General features: G+C 52.6%; 1 protein-coding gene across 1 annotated transcript in view; it reads left to right on the forward strand.

The window, feature by feature from the left end:
- PAX8 (paired box 8) overlaps window positions 1–23,931 on the forward strand; it is a 62,289-nt gene extending 38,358 nt beyond the window's left edge. Inside the window, exons 4-12 of the mRNA XM_042930331.1 lie at window positions 456–653; window positions 1,994–2,082; window positions 2,401–2,526; window positions 2,787–2,962; window positions 7,057–7,177; window positions 7,644–7,850; window positions 14,885–14,986; window positions 21,208–21,294; window positions 22,739–23,931. Coding sequence (XP_042786265.1) covers window positions 456–653; window positions 1,994–2,082; window positions 2,401–2,526; window positions 2,787–2,962; window positions 7,057–7,177; window positions 7,644–7,850; window positions 14,885–14,986; window positions 21,208–21,294; window positions 22,739–22,815 — 1,183 coding nt within the window. The 3' untranslated portion in view covers window positions 22,816–23,931. The remainder of the gene's footprint in view (window positions 1–455; window positions 654–1,993; window positions 2,083–2,400; window positions 2,527–2,786; window positions 2,963–7,056; window positions 7,178–7,643; window positions 7,851–14,884; window positions 14,987–21,207; window positions 21,295–22,738) is intronic.
- The last annotated feature ends 976 nt before the right edge of the window (window positions 23,932–24,907 follow it).

Here is a 24,907-nt window from a genome sequence, read left to right on the forward strand (position 1 = left end):
TGCTCCGTCTCTCTTTCTCCCTCTCAAAAATAAATAAAAACATTAAAAAGAAAGAAAGAAAAGCCGGATAGAGAAACCCACCACTGTGAACTTGTACACACGCAGCATGTGCATCACAATTTCCTTTCTAAGAAGGGAAATCTTTTGTTCTCCACAGGTGGCTCTTGCAGGAGCTCAGACACAAGACACTGGCCTGAGGGAAAGAGAGAGAAGCCAGGTGTCCAGGGTGAGGTCTTTAGCAGAGTTCGGCAGCAGCATAAACCTACCCATGCAAGGGAAACAGATAGTGCCAGGAACATCAAGTGTTTGAGGCCAGCCCGGGGGGGGGGGGTGCGTTTTAGCCCCCAAACCCCTCCCCAGAAGCTTTGGAGAGGAATGAGAGTCTCTGGCTAAGTCCCGGCCGGAAGACCCCACCTGCTTATTGGGTAATTCTTTGGGGTTCTCTATTGGAGTAGGTACTACGAGACTGGCAGCATCCGGCCTGGAGTGATAGGAGGCTCCAAGCCCAAGGTGGCCACCCCCAAGGTGGTGGAGAAGATTGGAGACTACAAGCGTCAGAACCCTACCATGTTTGCTTGGGAGATCCGAGACCGGCTCCTGGCTGAGGGGGTCTGTGACAATGACACTGTGCCCAGTGTCAGCTCCATCAATAGGTAAGAGGGACACAGCAGCCGGGGGCCAAGGCACCTGGGCTTTGGGGGAATCATGACAGAGACCCGAAGAAGGGCCTGGCTTGGCTAGAGGGGAGCCTGAGGAGGGGCCTACTGCTGAAGAATTAAGCAGGAAGCACCCCAGGCTCCGGGCAGATATCACACCTCCCCACTGCTAGGAGACATTTCTGCCCCCACCCCACCCCACCCTGGGTTGTACTTTCCACAGTTTCCTTCCTCACACGCTACATCCTTTTTTGGTCAATGAAAGAATCTTGAATTGATACTTTCTCGGGCCACATGACCCCTAACCCGGCCCTCATTCAAGCATTCACCCCATTGTTTCGTCATTCAATTATTCACTCACTACCTCAGTCAATCAGTTCCTCACTCGCTCATTCATGTATGTGTGATTCACTCGATTTATGTGCTAAGCCCTGGAAACACACAATCCTTGCCCTTGTGGAGCTTACAGTCTAGGGGGAAGACAGACACTAATCACGTACTAATCAAGTGCCCACACAAACAATTGTATGAGAGCAACTGTAAGTCCTCCTAAGGAGAGAAACATGTGGGTATGTGAGCTAGCATAAAGCGACTTGGTTTAGGAAGGTATGAAAAGATGTCCCTGAGTAAGAACGATGAATAAGAGTTAAATAAGTGAAAAGGGGAGCCAAAGGAGCCTTGAGGCAGCACATGCAAAGGACCTGTGGCTCATAGATCTTAGACAAGAAGCCGAAAGAAAGCCAGCAGATAGACGGGGAACATGGGGTAGGCTGAGGTGGAAAGGTCAGCAAAGACTGCCCTTTAGAGGCGGGTGGCCATGTCACATATTCTTACCTGTGACCTATAAGAAACTTGGCAGACTTTAAGCAGGAGGCTGACCGGCATCTCAAAAAGTCCACTCTAGCTACAATCGGGAGAATCGAGTAGAAAGGGGTCAAGAGCAGATAGGGGCAGGCCAGGGAGCGATCCTGGAGGGAGAGACTTGGTAGTGGCATGCACTAAGTTGCTGACAGTGAGATGCAGAGAGGGGTCAACAGCAGAGAGGTTTACAAGGTCAAACCCACTGAAGCTCATGATGGGCTTGAGAGAAGAGGGAAGGAGGCAGACGTGAACTCTGCCTGTATCTCTGCCTTGAGTGACCAATGGAACTGATCATGAAACGGGAAAACTGGGAAGGACCAGGTGTGAGGAGTAAGGCCATGCATTTGATTGTAGCAGGTTGTAATCGAGGTGCCTTTAAGATACCCAGGTGGGCTCTCAAAAAGGCACAGATCCAGGGCAGCGTGAGTCCTGTTTCCTCCTCTTCTCTCTAATAGCCTTTCTTGTCTTCCTTACAGGATCATCCGGACCAAAGTGCAGCAACCATTCAACCTCCCCATGGACAGCTGCGTGGCCACCAAGTCCCTGAGCCCGGGACACACGCTGAGTGAGTGCTGACCTGCAGGCACACTCGGCCTCGCACTCCCATACCCATCAGCAAAAACAGTCACACACACACACACACACACACACACACACACACACACACACACACCCGCCTGTGCGGACTGAGCCCTTCCACCGACAAAGCGTTGCTGGGTCCCGGGGAAGATGCACTGACATACTTAGGGGTGGAAACATTTCTGGCAGCCTTGATCCAAGAACCCCCACTCCCGTGGGCCCCTGTGTCCCCCATGGTGGCAGCGGGGGCTCCCAGGGGTGTCACCCGCATGTGCTGACCCTCTCCCTCTCCCCCCCACTGCAGTCCCCAGCTCAGCTGTAACGCCCCCAGAGTCACCCCAGTCAGACTCTCTGGGCTCCACCTACTCCATCAACGGGCTCCTGGGGATTGCTCAGCCTGGCAGCGACAGCAAGAGGAAAATGGACGACAGTGAGTGTTGGGGAGCCAGAGGGCAGGTCGGGGGTGGGGGGTGCAGGAGGGCAGTCTGCTCAGGCTCCACGGGGACCGGTGGCCCCAGACTTTGCAACTCCCGCCTACAGCACGTGGCCCACCCCCCAAGCTGGCCACAGTCCCGCAGCCCGGAGCCAGGTCCTTCCCATCACTCTGTAGCCCGAGTCTGCCCTTCCACTCTGGCCTGGGGTGTGGTAGATGGGTCCCCTGAAAGCTCTCTCCCTGCCTGGGGATGCCAGGTGACCAGGACAGCTGCCGGCTGAGCATCGACTCCCAGAGCAGCAGCAGCGGGCCCCGCAAGCACCTTCGCACGGACGCCTTCAGCCAGCACCACCTTGAGCCGCTCGAGTGCCCATTCGAGCGGCAGCACTACCCGGAGGCCTATGCCTCCCCCAGCCACACCAAAGGCGAGCAGGTGAGCAGCCGGGTGAGCAGGTGAGCGGCGGCGGGCAGGGGCCGCAGCAAAGCGCCGTCTCTCAAAGACTCCCAGTCAGCCTGCAGTCCAGCCGCCAGAGCAACTAGAACTTGCTCCGACGGGCTCAGGGCGCATGCTTCATGCAGTTCCAAGCCTCACAGACTTTATTTTCCCAGATGCTGGCGTCTCCTCCCCTCCCCCCACCCCTGCCCCCAGCACTCTCGTCTCTCCTCACCTATAGCCTCTGAGCTCTGCCTTTTTGGGAAGAGCAACACAACCATCCCTCCGTTGCCCCGTGGCTTTCCCAGACCGCAGGGGTCGGGTCCTACAGCTCCAGAGCAGCTCCTCCAAGCCCTACGCCATGACCTCAGCCAGCACCTGCAGCCTACCTCTGGCCACTCACACCCGCACACCCTACGACCCTGCATGACTCACGCTCCCGAGCACACCGCTCTCGTTCACACCTCTCTGCACTGGCACAGTGCACGCCCTCCCCGCACAGCGCCTCGCCTCCCACCTTTCTGCCTGGAAAAGTACCGCTTGGCCATTATGACTCAGCTCAAGCATCACTTGTCCATGAAGTATGCCCTGCCCCTCAGACATGCTCCGTCTCTCCCTCGTCTGTGCTTCCGCATATCCAACGTGCCCCTCGGGTAACTTCTCACATTGTGCTGGAACCGTCTAGTGGACAGAGGTGTGGACAGTGGATTTCATAAGGCAGGGCGGCGTCTTGAAGCATCTTTTTTTTTTTTTTTTTTTAATCTCCAGCACCTAATGTTGTGCCCCTTTTAGAATAGATACCCAGTGAAGACGTATGGGTGAGTGAGCTGAGAAATCCGGAAAGATAAATCGCAAGTTACAGGGGAGTTTTTTGTTTTGTTTTTGTTTTTGTTTGTTTTTTTTATTTCTCGTGCTCAGGACAGGTGAGATGGTTTATAGTGGGTCAGCTTCCGGGACAAGGTAGCAGAGATGTCACGGGTCTCCCATGAGCCCAAAAGAGACTCCACAAGTCTGACAGAAACTCCAGGGCCGCTGGCCCTCAGTTCATCTGTATCTGTCCGCAGTAGCCGTGACCTCCACCCCCTCCCCCACGGGATCAACCAGCTGAGGAATTCCCTTAGGGTGGGTCCACGCATCCCACTTTGCTCCTGCTAGCGTTTGACCCAGGAATGAGGCAAGCCTTACGCCTTTAAAGTCTGAGCAGGACAATGTCGCCGATGCCAATAACCAGCTGAACCACTGCCAGTGACCGTCTGGGCTGCTGGGTCCATGCCAGCACCGCAGCTGGGCCGGCAATCTGCGTCAGCGATTTTATCAGGCCGGGCTCTGCACCCCACGAGGGGGTGCAGAGAAAGCTGGCCATCAGCAGACCTGGGGAGAGGGTGCGGCTGCTCATCGGAGAGTCAGCACATGGCTCCCTGAGGGAAATGGGGCCGCAGCCGTGGGCCCACGGGGACCCTGCTCTGTGGGAAGGAGCCTGCGTAACCCCAGTGTGCAAACAGCAGCCATCCTGGTAAAGAAACCCTGCTGCTGAGACCCCAGGCGCCCTCTGGGTCACAGAGCCATCTCCTGGCTCCATTAACCTGGCTGATTCCTTGATTACAAGGAAGCCCCGAGACCCCACACCAAGCCGGCCTATGTTCTACATGGGGAATTATGGTTATCAGAGAGTCTCCGAGCCGCAGGGACCTCGGGGACCACTGAGTCCAGTCTTTCCATTTGCGTGGAGATAACCCAGGGCCAGGGAGGGTCGACGGAGCCTGGGGGAGCAAACAGCTGTGGAGCTCAGGCCTGCCGCCCTGGTTTCATTCAGACTTGCCCACTGATACCTGTTTTAGATATGGTGCTTCTATGTCCATTATTATGTGAAGACCGGAAAAACAGAGTTTGAAAACCATGGAACTCCTCCAACCTCTCATCCTGTACAGGAGGAAACTGAGGCTCAGCCATGTCCACCCGTGATTCATTCCCTCCCTCAGCCAGTCTTCTGCTCGCTCATTCATTCACCTGGGTTGGTGGTGGGGGCAGGGAGAATCCAGCCTGTCCCGAGGGCTCTTTGCATCTGAGCCCCTGCCTTTCCCGCCCTTGGTGACTCTGTGCCATCAAAGGACACTCCGTGTTCTCTCATCTGGGCACAGGAAGGCCCTCTGGCCTGGGGAGCCGAGAAAGAGAGAGAGAGAGAGAGGGAGAGAGAGAGGCTTACAGGTCCTCACACCTGACCTCAGGTTCTGTAAAATCAACAAGGGGAAAGTAAGACGGTGGCCTTACTTCTCATTATTCTTTCACGATCAGGCACAGTTAGATGTCACGCTTAGGAACAGGTATTTTTCCTCTATTTTATAAGTGCAATAAAAAGCAGATCAACAGAATGTGACTATTAGGACAGACAGCAAGAATTTGGCAGCTTACAACTCTTCACATAATTCTGAAATAATAATACCTATGATAGCAATTTATTGGGCATTCTGTGCCAAGCATTTAGTATATGTATATAAAATCTCATTCAATCCGTACATCAGATTCTATTATCCTTGTTATGTAGGAGAAAAAAAAAAAAATCAAGGCTCAGAGAGGTCAAGGAGATTAAAGCTACTTGGCTGGTCATTGCAGAGCCAGGGCTCAAACTGGCCCAGGAAACGAAAGCACTGTGCCCCTCTGCACTCCAATTCAGGCTCCATCCCAGTTTATCCCATCACTGGGATATCGCCGCCATTCAATGCAACATCACCAAGATGTCTGACTCTAGAGATTTGGGGATTTTTTTTTTTCCCCTTCACTGAATTGCCTGAATTCTGGAAAGCTATAGGATTTTGAGTAGATATTTGTTATCAAATCAACACATCCATAAGGCATTTTAAACTTTTCTTACACTCTCTAGAAATTGGGTATTTTGTTCAATTTCATTAAGCCAGGCTCCAGGCAACTCTACCCTACCCTGCAGCAGTCCCCCCTCGGAAGGCATGGAACCAGAGCACCATTCAGTCAGTAATTGCTGCTACATGGTAATGGTGCCCTGGTGGCCTTCAGAATTGACTGCAGTTTCCAAACGTGCCCAGCATGCAACCAGAAAGTGCTGTGGCCCCTTGGAGAACACGGCTCCATGGAAGTGATTGCCTTTAGTGGAGCTGTTATGTAACCACAGAACGTTCCTCGATTTTAATATGCACACGGCTCCACCTAGTGTGTTTGTGATGTGTGTGACCTGCCCGGGGGATCGGGTGTGCGCCTGTTTGCGCTGTCTTGTCCCCTCAAGGGAGGGAGTCCCGGTGAGGGGTAATGCATGCTTGCCTTAATCGTACATAACCCTACTCATGTCCAGGGAGGCCGGATGGCATCTAAAATGAGGCCTTAACAAAGAAAACTCCCCCAGGTACTTGATAAAGAGATTTTTAAACAAAATTGACCCCAAGTATCATCGTCCAGCTGAACCTGCGAGTTAATGTTTACTCGGACGTAGAAAAGAGAAAGAAGACAACCACCTGTTCTGGTGGGTGTCTTGTCTGCCACTTTATTGAAGGAAAGAGCACACGAGGCAGGATCCGGGGCCCTCTGTTTGGTACCAGTTTCATACTTACCGGGGACACTTGCCTCTCTGGGCTTCGGGCTCTCCACGTACAAAACATACAAAATACTGCTTGCCCACATCACAGGGCCATGGGGCTCAGTGGGTCAGGATGGCATTGGCAAAGCTCTAACGTGTCCTCTTTGCAAACAGAAGCGGTCATCGTGTCTTCCAGTTTAGGGCAACGTTTGAGAGCATGCACACGAGAGCCAGGCCCCTTGGGTTTCGGTCCTGGCTCTGCCCCACATGGGAGTATGACGAGCTTCTTGGCTTCCCTGTGCTTGCATTTCCTATCCGGAGAGGAATAAACTAATGAATGGAGCGAAGCACTCCGAGCCAGGCCAGAGGCAGACCGCTCCAGCCCTGCATCCTGCTCTCTGTGGGTCCAGACCGTGTGGGGAGACAGGGAGGGAGACCAGCCGGCTTTGAATTCCAGGGCCGCAGGAGAGGAAACCCGGAGATCAGGCTTCAGGGTCTCTAGGTAGGCCGCCTGCCAGGGGCCTCTGTGCGCTGACTTCTCTTTGTTCCCCAGGGCCTCTACCCGCTGCCCTTGCTCAACAGCGCCCTGGACGACGGCAAGGCCACCCTGACCCCTTCCAATACACCCTTGGGGCGCAACCTCTCGACTCATCAGACCTACCCAGTGGTGGCAGGTACGACGCCCAGAATGTCCTGGGCCACGTGGCCCCAGCTGCACAGATGGGCTGGAAGGCAGAGCGCGGCCGGCCCTGAGGAGGAGGGTGCTAGGACCTTGGGCCTGCAGAGGAGAGGTGGGCTGTGCTGGCTGGGCCTCCAGGTGGGTCCAGAGGGTCTAGCCTCGTATCCCAGGCCCCCCTCCGTGCCTCCTCGCTCCCCCACCGCTGCGGGGGAGGGGAGGGGAGGCGGCACACACAACACTCCTATGCTAGCAGAGGCACAGCAGGGAGGCAGAGCTTCTCTCCAGCCCTCACTCACCCCGAGGAACACGTGCAGCCCTCCCGCCACCCCCAGACTCAGAGAGGAGCCGCCTGCCCCCGCGCCCCGCCCGCACCCCTCCCGCATCTCATGGCTGGGTCTGTGCATGTGCCCACCCCATCATCTCACACCCCTCTCTCCTTGTTGTCTCCCTCCCTCCGGCAGATCCTCATTCACCCTTCGCCATAAAGCAGGAAACCCCCGAGGTGTCCAGTTCTAGCTCCACCCCTTCCTCTTTATCTAGCTCCGCCTTTTTGGATCTGCAGCAAGTCGGCTCCGGGGTCCCAGCCGGTGCCTCGGTCCCGCCCTTCAATGCCTTTCCCCATGCTGCCTCCGTGTACGGGCAGTTCACGGGCCAGGCCCTCCTCTCAGGTACGACAGGGAGGTCCCGGGCCGTGCAGCTATCGCGGGTGGGGGAGGGGGAGGTCCTCAGGGCCGGCCACCAGTCCCCTGCTTTGGGTGCAGCCCCGTCTCTGGCCCTCAGTCCTGTCCACCGTCACCCTATTCCCTAAATCTACCCGCAGCTTTTGGACGTGCCAAGATGTGGCGCTCGGTGCTGGCCAAGTCAGGCCGTGGGAGGGGCAGGCACTCTGGGGATGCCAGGAAGTGGGGTGCGCGGCACATTTCCAGAACCTCCCCCCAAAGACCCGTGGAAGAGCGGGGGCCTTAAGGCCAGGAGCTAGGCAGTATAAAGCAGTGAACCCTTGGTCTGGGTGAAAAGTAAAAAAGAAGGAAAAGAAGAAAACTTTGGAGGGAAGAAGTCATTGGCTTTTGGAGACGATTTCCGGATCAAATTTCTAAAGAAGACAGAGGGTCCGTCCCAGTTGGGTCTCCACAGTGTAGCACTCCTTGTATCCAGCTTAACAGGGTCACCCTCGGAGAAACTTGAGAGATGAGGGAGCAGGGGACCTCCCATCAGGAACTTCACTGGCCTCAAAACAGTAAAGCTGGAAGTGCCTTAGGGGCATCTAGAGCAAATCTCTCCTTATATTGATGGGAAAGAGGCCCAGGAAGGATTGGGCCTGGCCAGGGCCCCTGCGTAAGCGTGTGGTTGTCTGGCAGAGTGAGGGCTCGGCCTGCATGCGGCCTGTGGGTCAGACCTCAGCAGAAGTGGGTCTCCCTGGAAGTAGGACATCAGCCCACCAGCCAGGGCCTGGGCAGCAGCTGAAAGAGGGTGTCTGGCTTGGGCAGGAGAAGACCTGAGATGGAGCGAGAATGGGGAGCAGGGAGGGACCCATGATAGCCTTCAGCTCTCCGAAGGGCTTCCACGGAGATGGGACTGTGTTAGATGTGGGCCCAAGGCACTGAACCAGAACCCATGGAGGAAGCCAGAAGTGGACTAGCCCTTCTGGACCAGTGTTTTTCACCTTGCTGGGCCTCAAAACACGCTGTTAAAATGACAGCTTTTACAGAAGCCAGGTATCCAAATCAGACAAATGAAGAGCTACTCTGTTTGAAGTAGGGACTCTGCCCCCCTGAAAACCCCTGGACTCGAAAACCACCACACCAGAAGAACAAGGCCTCTACCTGCCCAGAGGGACCACAAGGTCATCTTACTCAAGTGCACAGTCTGGCTGGACCTGGGATGTTTTTCTCTGTGCATCCCCACGTCTAGTGTGGGAGGACCTCTTGAAAGAGGTGGGCACAGAGGTAAAGGGTTCATGAAGGAAGCCCAATGTGTGGGCAGAGAGGCAGTGTTTCAGGGTACGGGGCACGGGAGCACATGTTGACTCAGAGTTCAAAATTTCAAAAGCGGGTGAAGTCAGCGGAGATGGGTCATTTGTTTTGACCAAAGTGATTAAAGGAGAAAAATCTGTGAGCTGAGTGGAGTGATGTCAGCCAGAGAAAATGGGATGGGAGGGTGGGAGGGGAGCCAGGGAGTAAAGGGGCTCACATCCGCCGCAGGATGGAGAGGCCCAAGCACTGGGTGAGACCTCCTGCTTCGTGTGAATGGTGGGCCCCAACCAGGAGGGCTGCGATAAGCCAGGCAGGGGATGAGGTGTGGATGGAGCACGTAACGATGGGGCGTAGTTCTTTAGTTACTGCGTGAGTTGCCCAGGTACCTGGCAGGACCATTCGAGAGGTCAAGGCAGTGGACGCATGGCATTGGGAAGCGGTCTTGGACAGTGGTCCGTGGCAAACTCCCTGCCCCCAACTTTCTCCCTTCCCTGTCACCCTGTTAGGGCTTCACGCACCCCCTGTCGATATGCAGTCAAAGCAGCGGGCCACTTCCAACCTCTGTCAGCTCTCAGTTTAGTGGACATGCCCACATTCCAGACCAGCAGCAGAACTGGAAGGTCATGCACCCCATGGAGCAAAGAAGCAGTCAGGAGACACCAGGGTATAGAGTGCGGCCCCTGTGGAAGCCAATGGCTGGCTGTAGGGCCCAGCCCGAGGGCTGAAGATGCAGCACCAGAGTCAGGGACTCTTCCTCTGTCAAGGAACGCCCAGGCTTGGAGGCACCGGGTCCAGGCAGGTTGCCAAGAGCAGGAAGCAAGTCAGGGATGCAGTTCACAGAGCCGGGCCAGCCCTGTGGCTTGGGCACAAGGTACAGGATGGCTGGTGTCCATGTGGAGCCCAGGGTGTTGACCTGCGGCTCCTCGAAGACTGTCCACCTGCAGACTATGGTCAAGAATGGACCTAAAATACCTACCATGGGGCCGAGCCACGGTGAGCGGGCTGGGAGGACATGCAGGGAGAAGGAAGGCTGGAAGGAAGGAAGGATCTCAAGAGTCGGAGGGGGGCGGGGGCTAGAAAGCCATCCAAGAGAGGAAGAGGTGAACTTGAAAGAAAGAAGGGAGCCAAGACTCAATTATGCCGAGGTAGTGCTGCAGACAAGAGGAAAGAGGCAGGACCAGAGGAGTTTTCATTCCAGAATCAGCTTGGCCCTCACCTACCAGAGCCTTCCCAGCTCACCTCCTCTGAGTGGCTTCCTAAGGACCCTCCCTGCTGCTTCACAGTCTCCTCCTGGGGTCACTTCCTCTCCTCACCCAGTGTCTCTGATAGTGCGGTCTCCAGGGTGACTGTCCCTCTGCGTCTCAGCTTCTCCCTAATCAGCTTTTTAAAAAAGAAGGATCAGAGTTTGGGGAACAATAGGATTGTCCCTAATATTCCTGCCATTTCCCTTCAGATGCCCCAGTCTGGGTCCCAACACATTTGCAAGAGTGATAGCAAAGGCATCCTTGTCCTGGGTGTTCCAGGGCTGATTCCAGCTCAGCTGATCAGAGAGCCCTGAGTTTGGTTTTATCATCAAAGAGTCCATTACCCGCCTCCATTCTTTTGTGCAAAATTATATTTAGTCCTGCCAAAGAGATTTCTGGATTGCTATAAATTTTCTTTGCTATCAGAACAAGATAAGGAATTGAAAAGGGGTCAAATAGAGGGCAGACATCAAAGTGGGCAAATAAAATTGTCTGAAATCACCTCTACCCTCTAAATTCCTCCTGGACGCTACCAATATTTAGAACACTTGCCAATAGTTCTGGGCTGCTAGTGTTTTTTTTTATAGAACCCCACTTTGCAGCCAGTGAACATCAACCTGTGTCTACATCACCTTCTGAAAAATAGGGCCATGTAGAAAGTATATTTGAGTGCAGAGGAATTGCAAATCAAAGAACCTAAGGGCACCTGGGTGGCTCAGTTGGTAAAGCGTTCCTCTTGATTTCAGCTCAGATCATGATCCCAGGGTCATGGGATTGAGCCCTGAGTTAGGCTTTGCACTGAGCATGGAGCCTGCTTACGATCCTCTCTCTCTCTCTCTCTCCTTCTGCTCCTCCCTCACTCATGCATGCACACATGCGCACACACTCTCTCTCAAAATATAAATAAATAAATAAATAAATAAATAAATAATAACAAATCAAAGAAACTAATGATGAAGACCCTTCAAAAATAAGTAATTCAGTAAAAGCTCGTGGTTAGGCCATGTTGGAGTGCATCTACCTCATGGCTTCTGTGGTTACATTTCTGAGAAGGTCGCAAGGTTCTTGGCTTTTTGGAAGAAACCACATATTCAAGGGACTGAAGCAGAGTTTTGAAGGATTGACAGGGGAGTTTAAGGTACCATAGGCTGGATGAGGGCCATCCTGTAGAAAGTCTTACTAGGCTTTCCAGGAGGGCCAAGTTTCATGGAAGACTTTGGGGTCTGCTCCAGCACTTGATCCAGAAACGTCTGCTCCCCTGGGAGAAAATTTGGCGGTCAAGGAGAGATGAAGATTAAAATCTCAGAATATAAGGGAGTGAGGTTAATGAATTTATTTCTAAGAGCAGTCTAGGGGCTAGCTCTCATGGGATGGAGTCCTACGGGGCAATTGTGACTAAATTGCAGCTTCGGGGGAGCATGTGTCCTCGTGCTCTGCCCACTGAGCTGTGGAGCTCAAGAAACAGTAGGGCCAGGTGATGGAAAGGGATGGGTCGAAGGCAGTAGAAAGGGGAGTGTGGAACCACAGGGCTCCAGGGTCAAAGGAGACCTGGAGAATACCTAGACCAGCACCAGCAAAGAGGAGGCCTAAAAGCCAAGAGTTACCTCCTCACCTCCAGCCCCAGTCATGGTGGACACAGATGCAGCCTCAGAATCCTTCTCAACACAGGGTACCAGGAAGCCCCTACCAATGAAGTAAGTGATAAGGTGAACCTAATTTACTATCTCTAATCTAACCTAGCTCATGAGACAGATGGGAAGATGTGATTCAGAGAAATTAGTTTGTCCCTCATCCACACCCTGGCTTGGATCTAGAGCGCTCTCTCTCTCTCTCTCTCTCTCTTTCTCTCTCTCAGGGAAGAGGAAGCAGGAAAAGGAAAGAAATGGCATTGGGCCTGAATTGGCCACCAACCCTCTTCCATCACTCTCCTACTCATGCATCTGTCCACCCCCTGTACGCCTGCTGCCCTCACAGACTTCATGGCCGCCCCTTCCTCTCAGAGCCTTCAGTCTTTGGCTAAATGTTCATCTGAGAGCCGAGGGGGCTGAGTCCGATAGCTGATTGTATTGCAGTCCTTCTTCAAAGAAGGATCAGATTTTACCTTGGTGTATTTTCTGCATAGTCCTTCCTCTACTTCTAAATGCACTAAAATTTCCTTGCCTCACCTGAGTTTCCAATCCCTCCTTTATTCAGACCTTGGGTCAAGTGAACTGAACCCACCTATAGAATTCCAGTGGATTCCACCCTGTTTGCTCCGGCACCTATGGTGTTCATTTTTATGAAAACATTCACATAGTTTTAAATAATGAACACTGATGGCTCATTTCAAATAGGGTTTATTCTATAAGGGTTCCCATGATGTAACAACTTATAGAATGTGTCCACTGCACTAATCGATGTCCACCTATAACATGAAACCCTGGCTGTGAGTTATACTGATAACATCACAGTAATAGTAATAAGGTATATAAGGTACTCTTATTTCCCCCCTCCCCCACCCATTTTGCACATGAAGAAACAAGCTTGGGCACATAGGTGGCTGGTCTAAGGACACTTGGAAAATTAGTTGCAGAAGCAGGATAAGGACCAAGGTCCTCTGGTTCCTAAATCCTTTCTTCAGAGGAAAGACAGAAGTCCAGAAGGCCTGGTCTCGTTTGTTGACCCCCTAAACTTGGCTCCACACGCTTATCCCAGCTCATGCCCAATCTTGCTTTAGTGGCTGGCCTTGCTAATTTAGCATTCTTACTCACTGCTGTATCCCCAGTATTCGGAAAAGTGCCTGGGACCTCATACTTTCTCAATAAATCTTTATTGAATGCACAACTTGTCTTCAGGAAATCTCTAAAAATAGAGGTAAGACTTAGTCGCTGCAGTACTGACGACTCATGGGGTTCCATGGGACGTGCCTTCCCTTTCATCATTACTAGCCACCCCCTGAAGAGTTCAAAGCATGTTGGACCTCGGGGGATGTCAGGCAGAAAAGTTGGACAGGCAGTGGTGCAGAGGGGACGGCCCTGGTAAGTTGGTTGACCGATTCACAGGGGGTCCCTGTGAGTCCCGGGAGAAAAAGCAGCCCCCCATGTGAAGGAGGCAGAGGCGCTTGGGTAAAATGGTCATAACCGAACACAGCGTTTCTCACCCCAGGGTGATTTTGCCCCCTGGGGACATATGACAATATCTGGAGACATTTTTGGTTGTCCTGTGGGGTGGGAAGTGCTTCCAGTACCGAACGAGTAGACGCCAGGGATGCTGTGGAACATCCTGCGATGCCGAGGATGACCCCCACACAAAAATCATCTGGCCCCAAATGTCAATAGTGCTGAAGTTGAGAAACCCTGTAAACATCACTAAGAAATGGAATGACCAAATAACACATCATTCCAAATGGGGCATTTGAGAGTAAAATAGATGTTATTAATAAATACGCTGAGTGGTAATGACAGCGGTCATTACCTGGACAGATGCGGCCAAAGCAGGATGAATTGCCAAGAATCCTTGGGTGAGGGAGAGTCTGATCTGGGCCTGTGGGACATGAGAGAAGTGGAAGAAACTCACCGAGTCAGACGGGGCCTCCAGAATGGGAAGGTTCAAACTTTCTGATGTAGAGGAGAGGTAGAGCCAGGGAAATCAGGTCACTAGGGCTGTCTCCACGTGCCACCAAGACAAGGGCATTACCCGTAGATTATAAAGAGAGAGCTGGATGTCTGTTTTGCTGAATGTGGGTTGTTTTTTGGTTTTTGTTTGGTTTTTTTTTTCCAGGAATGGAATTGACAGACGTGTGGTTCATGTTCAGGTGTTAACACCAAATATCTCTCAGCCTGTGTCTCCTTTCTAGGTCAGGGATAGCCTGTAGGTTTTGTGTCCTTTACAATTCTGATAGGTTGTATCCACCTGGAAGACCACGTTGAGGAATAGGAACCACCCTCCCTGGCCCATTGGAAAACAGTTCAGTGATTGATTAGCGATGTCTGCCACGGGTCCAAAAAAGCATAGTGAAAGGTAGTGGCCCAAAGGCCTTTGCCATCCCTTGTAGGACCTCGTTCTTGATCCTCAAAGCGGAGCTGAAAGGAGGTGAGCTCTGAGTCCAGTGGCCCCTAATGTATTACTTAGGCCAGCTACACACACTGCTACGCTGGATGCTGGGGGGGATAACAAAGACCCAGAAGAGATAGCCCCCGCCCTGCCTTCAAAACCATGACATTGTTATGGGTAAATAAGATGCACACCAATAAAATCACTGGAGGATGGGCCACAATACAGGACTGCAATAGCAAGTGCTCCCTGCACAGTGGAGCCTGTGTCCTGTCGGCCAGACAGAGGGAGAAGCTTGAGCTCAGAGAAGGGAGGAGGGGGAGTGGGTTTGGAGACTGGCTTTGAGGAGTGGTGGTGGCATGAGGGAAGACTCGCTGAGCCTCAGGGAAGCAAGACAGAAAGCGCAGAAGCCCACAGTGGCCTAACTAATGACTCCTTGCTGTATTTTTCCAGGGAGAGAGATGGTGGGGCCCACGCTGCCCGGATACCCACCCCACATCCCCACCAGCGGACAGGGCAGCTATGCCTCTTCTGCCATCGCAGGCATGGTGGCAGGTAAGGGGAGGGGCTGGGCAGGAGGGGAGTACTGCAAACAGGAAGTGTTGGCCAAAGGTAGAGCAAGAGGGGCCAAGAGGCAGGGTGCGTCCCATGCACAGATTTCCCAAAAGGCATTGAAAGACCCACCAAAGGGTGCATCTTCTTGGAAACGCTTGGAGCAAAGATTTCACTGCAGTCCTGGCTCCTTAACTCTCCCCGGCTCAGCTTCCTTCTTCCCACCTGCTCCCAGATTCCCTGTGATGAAATGGGCAGGGCTGAGACTGGCCAGTGTTCAAACCCAAACTCTGCCACTTCTTCCGTTGACTCAGTGAGGCTTGATGGAGGGTGCCTTAGGGGTCCGCAGGACAGTGTGAGCTAAACACGAGCCTGGCCCTTGAGCAACCCATTGTCTCCCAGTTTTTTCACTCTGATGCATTTGTACACCCTTTCTGTAAAACTTGAATATGAATGGGGTCGGTGATGATGATGATGATGATGAAGATGGTTGAAATATACCTTCCTTCACACCCCACACGCACTCAACCCTGCATGGGCAGGACCCGTGTTCTAGGTACTCCAAAGGTACTGCAGGGACATGAGCTGGAAGGATTTCTCCATCATCACTGGCATTGTCCTGGAATACTGCCTGCCAGTCATGTGGATTTCTTTATCCACCGGCGTGATCATCACCCAATAGTGACCCAGGGTGTCAAGGTCTAGACAAGTGAGGACAAGGAGTTTTTCTGGGCGAATCTCACTCACTCTTTTAGGAACCGTATAGAAAGGACCCAAGGGAGGACAGGGCAGAATCGAGTCATATCTACTGCCCCAAGAGGCCCCAGGACGTGGAGCTTTTGGAACGAGCTCTGAATCAGGACATCTGTGACCCCCATGCAGACGCCCCTGACCCCAGAGACTTAACACATTACATTCACCCAGGCTGCTTCCCTCCCTCCCTCCCTGGCAGGGGCTGTTCTCTGCCAGCCACCCACTCTGGGTGCCCTGTGCTGAAGCAGGTGGGCTGGGCTCTCCAGGGCAGAGGGAGGGGAGGGAGAAGAGAGGAGGCAAGGAGGCTCTGCGCTCCCTGGGAACCTGCTGAGCTGGCACTTGTTGCTGCCTGGTTACCGTGGCGATGTGCTTAATGCAGCGTTGAAAATACAGAATACTGACTCCTCTCTCCCTCCTGGCCCTGGACTCCCTCCCTCCCTCCCTTCCTCTTCTGGAGCGTGAAATGAGATTGGTCAAGATAAAAAAGGAAAAGATTCGGTTATTTTTTTAAGAGTGTGGATAATGGGGCCTCTCAATCAAAATCCCAGGCTTCAGTCGGCTCCCCCCATCCCCCTTCCAACCTCTCCACCTTTCCCTGCCGCCTGCTTAGAGGAGGAGGAGGAAACAGAAAGCACAGGGCTTTTCTCTTAATTATGAATCATTCCCCAAGGCCAGGCCCAGGGCAAGGGGGTCCTGGGGCCCAGAGTATGACCCGTGAGGTAGCTGGAAGGTTTGGGCCTCTCATCAAAGGCCCGCAGGTGTTTCCAGAAGGATCTCATCCTGAGTGAGTGTTGTGGAAAAAAAAAAAAAAAATAGCACAACTACAACATCAACTTCAAGTGAATTACAAAAGGGGTGGGCCTTGCCTTGCGCAGTGCATGGACTTTCCAGTAAGTCATATGTAAATCAGGTTTCAGAAAATGCAATACTATTTAAATGTATCCTCTGGTTCCTAGGAACTCCGTGGTACAAATTAATCCTTAAGGAATTTTTTTGCACAAAAATTATTTGTCCATCTCTATAGTAGCCGCAATCTCCCAGTTGACTAAACGGTGATTCCTTCTATTAAAATTAATAAAAACTTCACTGAGTGCCGACTGTGTGTTAGATGCATAATACATGCTTAAAACAAGGCATGCCAGTGGGCATTCTTCAATCATTTGTGGAAGGAAGGAAAAGATCATTAATTCCTGTGTGCCTGGCCATTTATAGATATAACTTTCCTTTTGAATCCTCACCATAAAATTAGGAAGCTGGTATCATTCTAGTTTAATATAGATGAGGAAACGAGCTTAGAAAAGCAAAGGAGTGTGCTCAGGGCCTTAATTAACTATACCCTGTGACTGAGTTGTTCAAACCCAGGTCTTTTGATTTCAAATCTAGGGTTCTTTCTACTACACCATACTGCCTCCCCCAATACTAGAAATAACAACGCAAGCTATAGCAAAATGACACAAGAACAGGACCAGGACACAGACTTCTCCTGTCCACTCATCATCTGTTTTGCCTTCTCATGGTTGTTGTTGTTTTTCCTGCCCCATTAACAGAGTTGATGACCCTCACACCAGTTCTAGAGCTGAACTGACAACTCCAGATAGATGGATCCGTCCATCCATCTACTCACTTTTCCATCCATGCATCTTTATACACATTTTTCCATCCATCCATCATCCATCTTTCCATTTCTTCCTTCCATTGATAGTTCCTTCTATCCGTTCATCTATCCATCCTTTCTTACATCCATCCTTTCATTGATCCATCTATCCTTCTATCCACCCATCCACCCATCCATCCATTCATCCATCCATCCATATATCCCTCTATACATCCATCATTTCATCTGTCTACCTTTCCATCATCCATCATCCAGTTTCCAGCCTTTAAACCATTCTTGCGTCCTTTCATCCATTCATCTCTTTTTCACTTGACAAATACTGGTTGAATATCTATGGTATAGGATGCTGAGGATATAGCAGTGAAGAAGGCAGGAGGCCCCTCTATTCATGGAGCTTACAACCTAATCATGAAGAAAAAAGTACAGTAAACAAGTCAACACATGAGTAAACAAGATCATTTCAGATAGTGGCAAGTGCTGTGAAGACAGTAAAGTTGGATGATGTATTAAAGAGCCACGGGGAGAGGAGATAACCACTTTAGATTGGGTGAACAGGGGAGACCTCTTTGAGACGGTTTTCAAAGTGATCAGCCAAGTGATAAACTAGAGCAAACCACCCCCAGCCCAAAAGAACAGCAAGTGCAAAGGCCCCAAGGCAGGAACTAGTTTAGCGCGATCACACTTAAAAAGGAGTTGGTGAGTATATCCAAGAACAACGAGTAAATGGGGAAGGCACTACAAAAGGAGGGGATGTTGGTAGTGGCTGGGTCGAATTTTAAGACAACTGCCGGGGAAACAGACTGCTCTTTCATTCTTGGGAGGAGCTTAGTGGGACTGGAAGGTAGACAGTCAAAAGAAGAAGCACAGAGACCAGTTAGGGGACGGACAACTGTAATAGTTCCTGCAAGACCTTGGTGGCTTGGGCTGGGCGGAGGGGTAAGCAGTGAGGGAGGAGAAAAGAGACATTGAAGGTATTTTAGCCGTACAGCCAACAACACTTGGTGAATTGGCTGTGGGGGTTCCAAAACAGAGGAAGCAAGAATGACTCCTAGGCTTGAAGCTTGGGAAAATGCGTGGATGGTGGTGCTGGCGAGTATATATATGGGAGACCAGGAGAGGAAGGGATAGAATGTGTGGCAGGTGGAAATCAAGAGTTCTACTGGGCCATAATAGGATTGAGACACCTCCAAATACCCGGTTTAATAAGTTAGTAGGCACTTGATATATGTCTGAAGGAACGAATTCTGGCTAGGACATAAATTTCAGCCATTGTACCAAGCTGTTATTTAATGCCAAGTGATTTGACAAGATCACTAGAAAGAGAATGTGGATGGAAAATCACAGAAGGCTCACAGACCAAGCCTTCAGCACTTAGAGCTTGAGCAGAGAAGACACCAGCAAGGAGAGTGAGTGGGAGGGAACAGTGGATCTAATGGCAAAGGCATCGTGAAACCCAAAGGCAAAGAGGGAGCAATGACCTGAATCAAGGTTGGCTAGGAGGTTGAGGGGGTGGGGTGGGCATCGAAGTGACCATTGGAATGATCAGGATGGAGGCTGTGGGGATTTCAGGGGATCAGCACTGGCCTGTTTGGAGGGGAATGAGGAGGTGAGGGCAGAGACCAGGGAGCACAGAAAGGGGCTGGTAGCTGGATACGCGGCAGGAAGAGAATTTTTTAAAACAGAAGATGGCAGAGCATGTTTGCTGCCTGGAAGAAGTGGTGAATTAGAAAGGGAGGGATTGATGAAGCAGGAAAAAAGGGGATAGATTGTAGGGGGAAAGTCCTTGGAAAGGTGAGAGGGGTGGGATGCGGAGCAAAGACGACGGGTTGGCCTTTCACGGATGCGGAAACATTTCATCCACTGGGGTTGCATGCAGGTTGACGGGTCTGGTGGTGGGAAGACGCGGCACCCAGGTGCGTGCCGCCTCCTGTGCCCCAACCCCTCCGCCAGCTTCCGTGTGATCGAAGCACATAGGTATTTGGTGAATGTGTGTTCAGTATATGAGTAAGCGTGTGAGTGAATGCATGAATAAGTGACAAAATGAGAGAGGAAACACATTGTATTTTCCACCTCTCTTCCTTGTCCTTCGAAGCCAGTAGTGTTTGGCACTGGGCAGGGGGTGGGGTGAGTGGGGGTAGTGGTTAGAGGCCCCGGCTGTGTAGCCCACGTAGAATCAGCTTCCTTCTAGGGTGTTCTGAAACCAGGCAAATCGAGGATACAACAGCGGTTAATGGGGAACAGTTTCCATTGTGGGATACAAGAAAGAGCCCTGGGGTAGGAGCTAGGGCGCATGATTAGTGCAGGCTCTAACTGAACAGGGGATCTGGGGTAAATGTCTTTCCCTCTCTGGGGAGCAGTTTCTTCACTCGTGATCCTCGGTTGAGCTTTATTCTAGCGCCTGCTTGATGGGAAAATAGTAAAAGCTAGCATTTCTTGAGTGCTTTTTATATACCAAGAGTGGGGCTAAACGTTTAACGTATATTATCCGATTTAATCCTCCCTAAAACACCATGAGATAGAGACAATAATTCGTCCCATTTTACGGATGAGGACAGCAAGGCTCAGAGAGGTTAAGTGATTTGCCCAAGGTTATACAGCTAGGAAGTGGGAGATTTGGGAGCAGAGATTTGATTCCAGGCAGGCCGGCTCCAGAGCCAGGCAGTTTCAGGCTTCCCTTCCAGTGTCGGTGAAGGAGACCAAAAGCCACCGAAGGCTCTTAGCTCCCAATAGCAGATGAGGTTCTGAAAGGCGGTGCAGATATTCATGGTTTGGCAGGATTGGCAGGAACCTGGCTTTCAGATGAAGCTGTCTCAGAAGCACATAAAGGGATTATCCGAAATTCAGAGTTAAGAGCCCTGAGGCCAAGTTCTGCTCTGCCATTTGATGTGAGGCAAACTGCTTAATCCTGCGGCACTCCAATTTCCTCTTCTCTCAATTGGCCATATTAATGGGTGCTGCATAGGATGCTGATGAGGACAAAGGAGCATAGTGTATGGGAACATGTTTTGCAGACTTTAAGCTCCCCACCAAGTCCCCATGGTAATGGTGCGGTCTGCTTGGGTTTGTTGTTACTTAAGGGAATCCTTATGTCATTTCTTTGGTAAGTCATTCCTTTTTGGTAAAGCCAAGAATCCACTCACAGAAAGAGGTGATCTGATTTGCTGTGTTGGAAGTCATGCACTGAGTTTGCTTCAAGTGGCCCACTTAGGATGGGACCCCCACGTCCTCAGAGCAAGTCCCCAAGAGGTTGGTGCCTTGCAGGGCTCCTCCCTGGGCTCCTTCCTCTAATCCTCAGCAGCCCCCTTCCCCCACCACCACAGCCTCACACACACCCCACACCCGTGCCTAACAAACTCAGAGCTAGGGAGGCTAAAAAGTTTGTACGTGCTAATTCTTTCTATGGCTGCTTCTGTGACCCCGCTCACTCCCTTCTGCCCCTCCTGGAAAGGTCTTCTGTTGAAGGTCCAGGCCCAGAAAAAGTGGTAGAACCTGGGCGCCGGAGACACAGTTCAGCTTCCAAACATCACCAAACCCTTCAGCTGTGTGAGCTTCTAGAGGTCTCCAAGCCTTAGCTTCTTTACCTGAAAAATGGGCACAATAATATCACGTCCCTCCTGGGCTACCTGGGAGGACTGAGCTTGTCAGGGCGGCGCCTCTGGTACCTGTCCAAATTGATGCAGGCTGAGGGGCCCCCAAAGGGTGGATTGAGGGACATCTGAGCTCACATGGTCTCTGCCCTGGCTGTCCATGCCCCCAGGGCTGGCCCAGTGCCAGCCCTGAAGACCCTTCTCCCCCACCCCCAAGCCTACATTGGTACGTCCACCTCACAGGCCTCTCACCTGTGTGCCTCCAACAGGAAGTGAATACTCTGGCAATGCCTACGGCCACACCCCCTACTCCTCCTACGGCGAGGCCTGGCGCTTCCCCAACTCCAGCTTGCTGAGTAAGTCCCCTCGGGGCCGCCCAGGCCCTCTGCTGTGTGGGGCAGGGTTGGGGTACAAGACTGGGCCAAAAGTCTGCCTGAAAGGCAGCCCGGAGGCCCAGGTTAGATGGAGGGCTTCTGGGAGACAGGTGTTCTTGGCAGTCCAAGCAGGTAGAGGGAAGGCCAAGTACCTAGGTGTTTGGAGGGAGAGCACACAAGCAAGAGACTTCTCGGCATCATTCTCCCTCCTACTGCCTGAGGCCATGTCTCTGAAATCTTGGTTCTGTGTGAGATTCAGGGCTCAGGCCTTGGAAAGGCAAAGGTGGACTCCAGCAAAGTCTAAGAGTGGACTTCCTGCCTTCAGGGGCTCACAGCGCAGCAGCAGGGACACTGAGGCAAGGACGCCCTACAGGAGTGCAAATAAGGCTGTCCTGTCACACACATTAACCATCTAAGTGGCGCACTGGTACTCATTATCCAGCACCAGAACCCTCATACGGGGACCCTTTGTTCAGTACCTTCCTGATATTTGGCTTGAGATGTGGACACCCTTCAGGATGGAGGTCCAGAGAGTGAGCTATGGGCTCCTGTTCACCCCTCTCTTGCCCTGGGGCCATGGGCTGGGTAAGGAAGCTTTTTAGGAAACCAAGCCCCATAAGTGGCGTGAAGAATCCCACTAGAGTTTCCCTGAGTGATGACCTTGAGGGTCTCAGAACAAACCTGAGCCCAAGAGGAGCAGTGGAGCAAGTGTGGCCCACCCCAAGGGCCTGGCAGGACCAGCCATCCCCCAAGAACCCCCTTTCTTCCCATTACCTTCTGGCATTCCAAAAATGACTGGGAGGGTGGTTAACCTGGGCTCTGTTTGCCACAAGGGGTCAACTCCAACTCACCTTTCCGTACAATTTAGCCAGAAAGGATGAGGGTGCTGAGATGGGCCAGGGGCAGGGCACCTCCCCGCCAAGCCTTCCTGGGCTGCGCATCCTGCAGGTGTAGGGAGCCTCCCTGTGGAGATCCTCAAACACACATCCCCCATGGCCAGTCAGGATTCTAGTCCTTCTGACTAGAATGGGCCCTACGGAGAAGATTCTCTGACCTCGCACTGTGTATGCAAGGTTGGGGAAGGCCCCAGTGATCCCCAGGTGCGCTTGGTTCTTCAAGGTTCCAGATGTAACTGCTCTCAGTTGCCCTCTCCCTGAAAAGGAGGGTGTTGAAGGTCAAAGCCATCGTGGGGGGAGGGGCAAGAAGCCAACAGTTCTCATTCTGGCCAGAAACCCAAAGGTGAGGCCAGGGAAGGAGGAAATAGGCCCAGAGAGGAGTTAATCTTTGATGATCAGATAGGCCGGAGGGGTAGATGATTAACTTGTGTTGTCTTAAAGGTTAGCAGATGCAGGGGAAGGCTGTGGTGCAATTTCCCCTTCTGACCAGCAGTGTTGTTGTTGTTGTTTTTTTTTTAAAACACGTCCAGGTTCCCCATATTATTACAGTTCCACATCAAGGCCAAGCGCACCGCCCACCACTGCCACGGCCTTTGACCACCTGTAGTTGCCATGGGGACAGTGGGAGCAACTGAGCAACAGGAGGACTTGGCCTGGGACAGGCCCCAGAGAGTCACACAAAGGAATCTTTATTTATTACATGAAAAATAACCACAAGTCCAGCATTGCGGCTCACTCCCTGTGTGGTTGATTTAATGAACCATGAAAGACAGGATGACTTTGGAGAAGGCCAAACTGTCCTCTAAAGACTCCGCAATGAGGGGCAGGAGTTCCAGGGAGAGAGCACTGCCCCATTCCAAAAGAGACAGAATTGGAGGAGAAATGTGCAGAGAGGAGGGAACCGCCGAGGAGCTTGAGAGGGACGGCTCGCGCCCCACGAGGGGCTTAGGGCCGCAAAGGCGTCTGTGGCTCCATCAACGCGCTCTGGCGGTCCTGGGCTGTAAGCACTTCTGTCCAGCCCGCACACCACAGCCGGGCGCGGAGGCTGTCCCCCCACAGCCCCGCTGATCGTCACCTGCAGCCTGCCCCACAGCCGAGGCTCTGGCCGTCCACCTCCTCCACTCGGCTTGCTTGGCTCTTTCCGCGCCTCCCTCCCGGCCACGGGCTGAGGGCCGGGTGGAGTCAGCCGGAAGCTCCACCTGGCGGTCAAGGGCCTGCCTTTCGCCTGCTGCTGAGAATGTGTGAGCACGCCCCAGGTTCTCCTCCGGTGGATCATTCCTTGCCAGCCAGTCGGCCTATTACAGCTTGAGACAGACATTCCCCAGGGCCCCGGCTCCTGGGGAGTGAGCTGCAGCCCTTCCCGGGGGGCAGAATGAGGCAGAATTGCCGGGGACCGCTTCCCTCTCCCCACTGCCCCTACCAAGCCAGGTATGCAGCCTACAGCCCAAGCCCACAGCAACGGAAAAGACCCTGAGGCGACCCCCTGAAGCCAGCAATGGAGGTTCCCCTCTGGCCCCCTCGCAGCCCTTGCCCCAGAAGCCTGACTGTAAATACTGTAAATGAAGCTCTGTTTGGGTCAAGCTTCCCTCTGTCCACCCCTAGACTTTGGCCTCTCAGTGAATTGTCTCCCTGCCATGTTGGGCTTTCTCTCCTTGACGCTTCTTTCTTTTTTTTAAAGACAACCCACCATTACCACATAACTCAATAAACCATTACTCTTGGTCTCAGGCTTTGGGGTCAGCTGGGGAAGGAAGCACCCTGGGTCTGGGCTTTCTCCAGAGAACCCCAGAGCCCTGTGGACAATGAACTCATGTTGGGTGGGGGGTGGGGGGCGGGGGTTGAAAGACCGTCTGATGCCCAGGAGCCCTGACTTGGCATTCTCCCTCTCCCTCTGTTAATAGATGTTTAACTCCGGGCAGCCACTTATCCTAAGCTTTGATTTCCACTGTGAGTGAATGTGAGATTAAAATGAGCACATGGCACGATGCCGGGCCAATCGTAGACTCCCCACAAGCAGCTGCTCCTGTTATTCACAGGAAGCCAGAGAATCAGCGGGGAGGGTTGGTGAAGGTTCTGGGAACACTGTAAACCGGAGCCCAGGTAACCGCTCCCATGCGCCCTGCGGTGTGACAGGAGGGAGAAGACATTTCCCGGGCTCTACTGTGTGCAAGGCTCCGTGTGGAGGGCCTCCCATAAATTAAGCTGGGATTAGCCCCATTCGAGATTTGAGGAAACTGAGGCTCCGGCAAAATGAAATAACTTGCCCCAGGTGGGAAGTGGGGGTGGGGGGTGGGGTTCAATCAAGTCCTCTTGGAAAGACCGAGCAATGGGTGGCCCTGGGCATGCAGGGCCAGGAGGGGGTGAGGGAGCCCGCAGGGCAGACAATCCCTTTCTAAGAAGTTTTGGAGAACAAGGGTCACATAAAATGGTGACTGCAAAGGCTGTGCCCCCACGAGGGTGCTTGGCCTGTGGGGACCCTCTCCACCGGGGACACAGCTGGAACTAGGGGCAGGGCTCTGTGTAGCATGGTGCCCAGGTGAATGCTGACGACAGGGCAGCAAAGGGAGGTTGTCAGATGGAGAGGAAACTCCTCACCCACCAGGGACTCCAAGACTAGGAGGGCTGAGGCAGAGAGATAGGCCTCTTGCCCCACCATCCTCCCTAAAGAGAGGCCAGGGATGCTCGCCAAGGATGGTACG

The sequence above is a fragment of the Panthera leo genome, chromosome A3 (genome assembly GCF_018350215.1).
Source record: "Panthera leo isolate Ple1 chromosome A3, P.leo_Ple1_pat1.1, whole genome shotgun sequence".
Taxonomy (NCBI): Eukaryota; Metazoa; Chordata; class Mammalia; order Carnivora; family Felidae; genus Panthera; species Panthera leo.